General features: G+C 37.1%; 1 protein-coding gene and 1 long non-coding RNA gene across 2 annotated transcripts in view; both read left to right on the forward strand.

Moving 5' to 3' along the window:
* LOC134667541 (uncharacterized) overlaps positions 1-6,536 on the forward strand; it is a 136,938-nt gene extending 130,402 nt beyond the window's left edge. Inside the window, exon 12 of the mRNA XM_063524966.1 lies at positions 38-6,536. Coding sequence (XP_063381036.1) covers positions 38-1,261 — 1,224 coding nt within the window. The 3' untranslated portion in view covers positions 1,262-6,536. The remainder of the gene's footprint in view (positions 1-37) is intronic.
* A 3,170-nt stretch (positions 6,537-9,706) lies between these two features.
* Positions 9,707-9,944, forward strand: LOC134667748 (uncharacterized). The gene is made up of 2 exons (XR_010098680.1): positions 9,707-9,779; positions 9,814-9,944. It is a non-coding gene; the product is annotated as an uncharacterized LOC134667748 (long non-coding RNA).
* The last annotated feature ends 312 nt before the right edge of the window (positions 9,945-10,256 follow it).

Below are 10,256 nucleotides of genomic sequence, written 5' to 3' on the forward strand. Positions count from 1 at the left end.
GTTTCTTGTGGGTATTAAGTATGATTTTTGTCTACAGGAACATCCATATACTCCAGTATCCTGTCAAAACTGCTACGAAGACCGCGCGGACAAATTAATAGTCTGGGAACCAACTGCCGGTGGAAGAAGCTTCAATGCTTCCTTGGGAGTTAGCACGACGCCTTTACCTCTACATCTTGCAGTTCAAAGATCACTCGGATCATGTCTTTGCGCCAAGCATTCCAATACGGTATCACGTGCCAGACCTTATAGAGTGGTTTCATCAGGAGAGTCATTGAATCTGCAACTGATTGTAGATAACGCTCATGCTGCTGCGTCTTACTTCAAAAATCCATCTCCACTCTTTGAAGCACGATATGAATTCGTTCATGGACCCCTGTGCGGACCAGCAGTCCTCGCGGCTGCTTCTGACGGAGAAATTGTCTATCCCCATTTAGAAGCTTTAGGTTACACAGAGCCGCCGAAACGAATTCAATGTATTTGGGATTTAGAAATTGAAGAGAAACGAGATATTTGGCTTCATTTTGATAGCATCAAGTTTGCGTCACGCCATTGTGATGAAGGGAATATTCAGATATACCTCCCTGGCAGAGTGGAGCCTTATCTGTCGGTTTGTGGTGAAAATGTATCGTTGGCTCGAGAACTGCCCATATTGTCAGCGGGTGAGCTTGGATTTGAGTCGTTAGATGACCCTCTAGTTATTGAAAAGGAAAAGACGAGATCTATCAGAATAGTTTTCATCGGCAGCGCGTCTCCCGCTCGAGCTAATTTCAAAATCGCTTGGACTGGACTGTACCACTTGCCGAAAAACTCTGATGGCACACTAATGACATCTCGTTTGACTGACGGCTCAGGTATGAAGACATCAGATTCAATGCACGGCTGCGATTTTATATGTCCTGGCGAAGCTTTGTGTATTCCAGCCAGACTGATTTGTAATGCCGTCGTCAATTGCCCCAACGTGACAAGTACAGAACGAAAGTTCTGGACGGCAGAAGAGAAGGCAGCTAGAGAGGCTTATTCGGAAGATAGTTTGCGCCGTTTAGGTTACTTAGATTTGTTGAATGGCATGCCTTTAGGGCAGTTGCATGATGAGGCGCCTGAGTTGTGTGCGGGGGCGAGGAGTGCTGGTGGAGGGGATTGGATGGCGCCAGCTTTAGGCGCGGGGCTGGCGATTGCTCTAGGTGTGTTGGCGTTGGGTGCTGCTTGGCGTCTTTGCTGCCGCAAGCGCTCGCCTGACGAAGAGTCCCTGGATTACTGACATGGGGCCCGCGGCGCGCCGCACGCGCCGCGCTCCCTCCACTCCCGCTCCACCTCCCGAGACTTCCCTCAGGACTGGAGCCTACATTGACAGACGCTGTACTGAGCCCCGGAGCCCTCCTTTGTTGATTATTGAACAATCGCGAGTAACGATCGCGGCATCGCGTGACTGCCGCGTGAGGTTGAAGTGTATATTGTGTTGTAAATCAGTGGGGTTTGCTGCAGTGCACTTTCAATTTAATATTATCTACAGCCATCTATGCTTTACGTGCTGGTGAAGTCATAAAGTCACAAGTACATTTCAAGTTCTTATACTTGTGACTTTTTAATTTAGCACATCAAGGTTGGTCATTTATGGCTCTACACGATGGGCCAGCGCCGGCCACTCCAAGGGACGCAGCCATGCGGTAGAATGAGGTAGCAATATCACTTGCTCGTAACGCATAAATGCGTCCCTTGGAGTGGCCTGCGCTGGCCCATCGTGTAGAGGAGCCATTATGCCCGTTCTTTGTTGACTTTTAAGGAGGGTCTGTTTTTAGGAGCTCAAAGTATAGGTATTGTAATTAGTGTATATAACCCATTATTAATCGTAAAATGCTTGACAAATCATAGGTTAGGACCGTGATAGTAGCCAAGCAGTTAATATAATTAGATAAGCAAGCTGTCTCACTTTTTCATTGTATTCGATATCATCAAGAGGTCATTGACATTAGGGTAAATTAAACAGTAATGGAATTATAAAGCTTATTATTGTTGCATATAAATGAGTTTAGTTTGTATGACTAGGTTCCCGGTTGTGTCGTATTTACTCGTACCCTAAATTATCCGATTTGTGTAAGGGTAATGTTTTTAAATTGTAAATTTGGCCTGTGATGTCGATATACAAATCTTCCTGAATCCATACTTATTGCGGACCTGACACTATCAATAAGAATTACAATAATATTGACAATTTTGTCCCTTTCCAATTTTCATAATTAGGTATTTAATTTCATCCCAAACGCTAAAAAAGAGAAATGTCATTCTGACCTGATTTGGTCTGGTCCGAAAAAAAATGGCAAGATTTGGTTCAAGGAATACACTTACATATAAATCGACATAAAAGATTAATTTATTTGATTAATTAAGAAGTTTAGCATCCTTAATAATCAGAAAAAAATAATTCAAGTCAAAATATTATTGGCATTAGAAATCATTACATACTAAGTTACTTATTTTATGTAAGGAAAGCGGCCCAATGCTCGGCATGCTAATGCACATTAGTTGTCAACTCTAATGCTATGACGTAAGTTTAAAGATGACATGATCCGGGATAGTGACCCGTACTGGGACGTATACCTTACCTAATGATATTTATTTTCTTCTTCGTGATATTATTTAGAAATTTTATTACAAATGAATAATTCTAAACCACTGATTTAGTTTTTATTTTAGACGTTCAAACTAATAGTTTGCTATTTTATTTTCTTATTACACTAACATTGGGTTAATCGTTATTGTAAATAACTTAGGTAAGATCGTTACTAGATATTAGAATTTTTGTAAAATTTTAGCAATTCCCTTAAACTCAAATTCAAAGGAATTACTAAAATGTTAAGTAAGCTCAATAACGAATGATATTTAAAATAATTTAGTTATTTTATTGCACTTAGACTTATTTAAACTATCACTGCCTTTAAAATAGTATTGGAAAGCCACGTTACCGATAAGAACTTTGTAAATTTTTACTAACCGCAATGTGGGGAAGACCGACATACAAATTGTTTAGTTGGAAAGACCGTCATAGGACAAGAGCTCTCGTATTTGAATACGTACTTCACTCAGCAACTCGACTGGACAATTCCATTGCGCATCGTGTGACCGCATCTTCAAGACAAAGTTTGGTTTTGCGAGCCACATAAGGGCATTTCATAATCCGGATAAGAATTGTTGATGGAGTCGCCATTGCCGGATACGGCAAGGAAGAAGAGAGAGAATACTTCACTCAGACACAGTCAGAAAGGAAGAACTTCCTTCCTTCTGCTCAACCGACCTTCCGTAAGTGGAGTACAGATGTAGTGCAATATTTTCCATCGTATTTTAACGGAAACGTAAGAACGTGTCTTGCTATTTCAGTCCGGTACAAAAAATACTGAGGTTGACTGAAGTAGCATGACAAATACGAACGTTTTCGAGAAAATACGACGGAAAAACATATGCACTACATCTGTATGTGTAAAAACGCAAGAGTCAGAAGCGACGAAAGAGCTTATAGACGGTCTTCTCCACATTGACCTTATGGTCTGATTAAATTATTATTATTATTTTTAATATTTCCTTACCATAGTATCCGAATTTCAATTAAAAGCAATTATTCATACTATTAAAATAAAACACCTACTTAAAGCAATGGTTTTAAGAAGTTTAGATAAGATAGATTTTATATCGAATTCGAATGAATGAAAATCTAAATCTTTCGATCTATTCGACATTTGATTTCATTCAAATTTAGAATGGCCTTTAATACGGTGATAAAACATTTTTAGGAGTGTGGCAAAAAATAGGAATATTTTTGTTAAGTACGTCTGTTGCACGTCATTGGCAAAATGTCGTCAAAACTATTCAAACTAAAATCATTTCACGCCACGATTGTTAAAATTGTCAACGATTTGCACAGTAAAAAATCTTTGTCAACTAATTTTTGGACAATTACAATATATTCGTTGCTGAATCTCATTTCACAAATTCGTTGGAAAACGCGATCAATTTGAAAGTTCATAATTCGAACAACACGACATTGCTCCCCGCGGGCAACGTTCGTTGCATTACAAATAGGGTTGACAATAAATTACACCTCTTCTTTAATATTTGTTTATTATTTAACTTTACGCCTAAAGTTGTGGTTCAATTTCACATCTCTTTTCCGTGGCGAATACAACAAAAACAATCCGGTTACATAATAGTACCTTATTAATATACTGGTACCTATATCGCGTATTTTGTTCATTGAAGTTTACAGAAAAAAAATATCCCGTCAAGGAGCGGAGTAAAGTCTAAAAATATCGATATTGGCACAGTGCCAAAAATATGTACACGACTTTTGTCCGTATATTAAGGGTACCTCGTCCGTATTTGGAGCATTCCATGAAATTGTCTACCGCTTGTCCCGTACAAACGCGAATTTTCTGAAGATTTGCAGGTATAAGAGTTTCCTTTTCTGTGACAAATGGTCAAAAATATGCACAGAAAAATAATCGCCTGCTTTAAATGCCAAGAAAAAAGTCGCAACACACGAAATTATATGCGTTTGTACGGGACAGCCCGTGGAATGCTCCATTTTCAGACGTGACTGTACGGGGTACACTTTGGTTCAATCTGTCACTCATTTTATAAAGGAAATTGATAGATACAGCGGCGACATCAACATCGCGCAGTAACGTCGCAACAGTAATGCAGCTGCAGTTGCCATCAGAGCATCACCTCAAATGTTTAATTTGTTTCCTAGTGAAAAAATAGTTACCTCTCAATCGCTATTTTGCTGTCTCTAGTGCAGAAAGTCTACATGTTTGTGTCATATAGACACACCTCTTTACGACGTAAATATTCAAATTTAGAATCCCATTCCAACGGCCCCGAGGCAAATAGGGTCGGCAAAAACTCCTTTATCGCCCAGAGCGCAGTTCGCTTGCTTTGTTGTTCAATGCATTCTCAAATTAAATCACATTGTCTATTGTGCGGCAAACAATGTATTGAAGTAAATTTTCAAAGAATCTGTCATATTTACAAGTTGCAAAGTCAACTGTGGTACATTGAGTCAAAGTTCAAATTTGGAAATAATAACGTGCCCGATGTAATTTGGTTGTGAGGTTTGAAATTGAATGCATCAAAGAATTTCATTTTGCTGATTCATTCACATGCCTATCTATTCAGCATTCAGGTAAGGTAAGATGGGGTGAGATAAACATTGGAGCAAGAAAAACACTTGTGCGGGATCCTCATACTTCACTTTACCTTTTTTTTTCTCTTGCCCCCACAAAAAAAAATGTTTTCTTACCTTGAGTCTTCTAATATTATTTTGATACTATCCATGAATTTAGTTGGTGAATAATAACTATTTTCCTAGTATTTCATTTACATCTATTTCGAGTTTGCGTTTGAGTAAAATTATATTATAAAAATTGTTCAACCCTATTAAAATATCATGACCGGCGCTAGTAAATAAGAATTAACTCATAAACGTAAACGACTTGCCGCATTCGCAATTTGAATTTTTAAATTGCTCCTTATTGTTTAACATCATTTAAAAACGCTCCGTTTAATGGGAATGGCTTTATGCAACATGCAGTCACGCCAAGCGTCGCATTTCTTTGCTTTCTTAAGTTCCTGTTCCCGTTTCTCGTTATTGTGATTGAGACTTTACTTGGATACAATTAAGGTTGCTTATGGGCTGTCCGGGTTGGTAAAAAATGTCTAAAGATTAAGCTGAAATGTGTAAGACGTAATCTGCAAAGTCGTATATTTTCTTGTAATTTTTGAGTTAAACTGCGGAATAATGGCGTTGATTTATGTCGGTTTTGCAATTATAAAGAATAAAATGAATTCGGATACTATGGAATCTATGGTTGAGTCGTACTTCGTTATTAGTACATTGTGTCTTAAGCGTGGTAAACAAGAATTTACGAACGAGTGTGAATTGAAGTCCGAAGCCGAAGGAGAGGGCTTAATTAACACGAGTTCGTAATTCATGCACCGCCTGTAGCACACACACAATGTTAATCATCACACTTGTGAGGAACAAAAAGAAAAAAAAAGACGACATTTTGCATAATCCTTTGGGTTGACCGCATTGCCTAGCAAGCATATGAAAAACTCTATTTTCACTGACTAGAAAATATGATAAAAGCCACTCGTTAAAGATTTTGTGTTTTCTTCTAAAGATAAAATTTATTGTGTAAAATTAGATCTGGCTTCTCTACGGATTTGTTTACCTCTGGTCTGATGAAGGTTGCGATATACCTGTATGTGATATTTTTACGCTCAACGTGCAAATTCCAAACGTAGAACACGATACCAATTTGATATTTATTTGATATAATATTGCCTTTTATTCAGTCGCCTATTTATCTGAGTTTGTGAACCGTACTTTAATTATTTAACTTTGAAAAGGCACAAAGTCTTCGAATATGTTTCTTATTAGTAGACGAACAGTCTTTGATTATTGTTAATTTTTGCAAGGAAATTGTAATTTAGTAACCCTTAAGTCAACTATTGGAATGTTACAAATAAATATATTTTCTACAAAACTGTGTTTTTTCTTAGTTACTAAGAAACATACCATACCTAAAGGGGCCCACAGATTACCAGTTTGCCGGTCGACATCAGCCTGTCAGTTATACGGAGCTGTTTTGCGTTTAACTGACAGGCTGATGTCGTTCGGCGAACTGGTAATATGTCAATCCCTTACGGAGCCCACTGATTAACAGTCCCCCGGACGGTATCGGCCTGTCAGTTGTTCGGAACTGTCAAAATTTTGTTCTGACAGGCCAATTCTGTCCGGCGGACTGTTCTTAATCAGTGGGCCCCTTTAAACAACTTCTTGAGGCCAATACGGTTAAATGTGGGGTTCTGTCACTGTCTAACTCTTTACCAGGCTAAAAATGACAATCGAATGTCTGTCTTACTGATTGAAAATAGAACATAATTTGAAGTGCCGTTTGTGGGAAATATCACTAGCCTAGTAAATAGTTAACAGGTCCCAATTTCAAACAATTATCCATATCCTGGTACCAGTGAAGTGAATAATACATCAGAATAATCATATTAAATATCTTAAGAACGGGTCACTCACGTATTTTACGTATTTGTCTCACGGAAGTTTTGTTATCAGAATAATCATCACCATTCATCAGCCTACTCTCGTCCACTGCTGGCTGGACATAGGCCTCTCCTATTGCACGCCATTGAGCACGATTTGCGGCAACTCTGATCCAGCTCTTGCCAGCCGCCTTGCGAAGGTCATCGCTCCATCTAGTCTGAGGGCGTCCTACGCTACGCTTGCCGATGCGCGGTCTCCACTCGAGAACTCGTCTATCCCAACGTTATCGGTTCTACGGCTAATATTTCATTTCATTTCAATTATTTTTACTTCAGACATACATATTAGGGTGGAGCGAAATTCTTTTTTTTGGATTTTGGTTTTCTAATAGTGACAAAAAGTTGCCTTTAGGGTTTAAGATAAGAAGTTATTATGACGACTTTACTATCAAAAGGGAGTAAGTGCCTCCGCAAGGTCAATGAACTTTTGTATGAAAAATGTTGGTCCTGTATATAGCACCAATTTTGTTTAAGGATTATTTGGATTTAAAATGACAAATTTAGCTTTTTTATTTATTAATTATTCTTTTTTATTTAAAGTTATTATTTTAGGTGAATAAAAAGTTCAATCAGGCATTCACTTCTATAGTAATTATTGATTAAACCAGTAGTCAAATATGGGCCGTATACACTGCAATGACGTTTATTTGAAATATAGTCAAATTGACCCAGTAGAGGTCAAAATGAATGTTTTATGTCTTCATTATATCAGCGATGAAAGTGAATCCATGTTATTGCAAAATATAAATACCAATTTGACGAAATTTCCTGTGAATTCCAGTTTTCTATCTGATGATTAAGTGGAGGAGGGATACATATCGCTTTGGCCTTAAATATTGATTATAAATACACAATTCAATTTTTTGTAAATATTCTATTTCTGAATTATTTATCAAAGTTGATAATTTATGTTTCAAAAAACACTTAGTTTGTCGTTGTATAATTGTATATACTTTTATTGTAATTAATCACGTTTAATATCTTGTCGTCCTGAAGTGGGTTCAAATATATTGCAGAACTTTTTATGAAAGAAAGAAAGAAAGAAAATACATTTATTTAACGCCACAACATATTACATCTAGAAAACAAAGACATACAAACATAAAAAACATTGGACGCTAAAATAGGACCCCACTCAGCATAATGCCGCGGCAATCCGTGGCGCTGGTTTTCAGTGGGGACCTGACTTAAAACTATGAGACGACAACACATACGCCAGCGACACACAAAAAACAGACATAAAAAAGAGAGAGACACTAAAATTTATACATACTGAACAACAACGAAAGAAAAGGAAAAAAAAAAAAAAAAAAAAAACATACTAATAACATATAAAAAAAAAACCACACGGAATTATACAATATACATCAAATTTAAAAATATTAAAAATAAAAAGAAAAACTGTAACCTAAAAACTTAAAAAAACTACCCACAAACAAATTATAGTTATTTTAATAGAATGACGGTATCAAACCGCAAAACAGTCTAAACTAAACTACATACGTCTCCAGAAGTAAAGTAAAAATAAAAGAAAAAACTCTTTTAACACCTAAATGTACTCCAATCTACATATTTATCTAAAGTAAGAACCTTTTAAAAACAAAGGAAAACAATATTTAACACATAGATATGAGAGTAAAAGTTGCTTGCACTCAGGTAGTATTGGTAGTTTCTTCTTAGGTATTTGAAACCATTTATTATGGTTTATTTAACTGAAAAATGGATAATATCGAAGAAGGAAGACATTTTTATGATATACAATAATCAATACATATACATCATGTTTTATTTTTTTATTTCGGTTATTTTCACTTTAGCGATGTTGATGCTGCCCGTAATGGATTTTCAAGGCCCATTTCATCAAGTAATATTTTTTTTTTCATAGTTGATACTTATATTTTTATTAAATATTTGTTTACTTAGGTGCTTACAATAACTGTATAATGAAATATTTAGGCAGGAAATAAAGCTTTATATCATTTTTGATGGTTACACACGTGTCACGTTTTTCCACTTCTTTAAATATTTTGAAGGTGATGCGGAGGCACAAGATGACGTCATAAAAAAATATAATAAATCACACAATATACTCGCACCATAAGACAACTTTTCCGCACTATTAGAATTGAATCTACGAAAAAAAAAATTTTTCCATACAAGCGCGCTCCACCCTAATACATATCCATAAAATTGTTAGTAATTACATATTTACAAGACTTATCAAAACCGGCCTTGTAATTTATAAAAAATATGACCGGCCCACTGCCACTGCAGCTTGCTAATCCGGTGGGCTATGTCGACGACTTTAGTTCTCTGACGGAATCAGAATAATGGGTAGGTACTTATAATTGTCACCGATTGAAACTTTCACGATTTTTACTTAAATTGTAAAACGGTACTTAATCACGTATTTAAGTTTTCCTCCCCGAAACGCCGAAACGTGGAGATAAACTTTAAAACTTAAATACGCGATTAAGTCCCGTTTTAAAATTTAATAACCTACCTATAGTTTATTTTAAGAAGCCCTTTATTTCTCACAAGCCGAAATTAATAAGACGGCTACTTGCTTTCATGGCTCCACGAGCTACACGATCCAGCACTGGACCAGCGAGATGGCCATGCGATGGTTGAGAGCACGCACTATGGAATGGGCCACGTGTTGATGCGTACGCACCATCGCTGGCCACCTTTGAAGTTCAGACGAAAAACCGATACCTTGGCCATCCCATCGCCATCCCGCCGCGCCATAAGCCATCCGATACCACTACCATCTCTACACGCTGGCCCATCTTAGTGGGGCAGTATGATGGTCCATCGTGTAGAGGAGCCATCGTACCTACATATTACTATACTCTGTATCTTTAGGTAATTAAATAATTTGTACATTTTCGGGTAGTTATAACACTTATTGATTAAACAACCAAATGGGTCGATCAACAACTTCTTGTTGTTATTCTGTCCCATCAGCCAGGAGAAAATAGTAGCATAGTTTCTTAGAAGAGCTGCTGTACCATGTTCTACAAACGTGCTTAGTAGATGTCCCATTATGGAAAGGCCTTATAACTACCTATCAAAAAATTCAAGTTTGGTTCATTTAAATACGAAATAACTATAGTTTTCTAAGAGTGACCCAGGAGACCGTA

The sequence above is a fragment of the Cydia fagiglandana genome, chromosome 9 (genome assembly GCF_963556715.1).
Source record: "Cydia fagiglandana chromosome 9, ilCydFagi1.1, whole genome shotgun sequence".
NCBI lineage: Eukaryota > Metazoa > Arthropoda > Insecta > Lepidoptera > Tortricidae > Cydia > Cydia fagiglandana.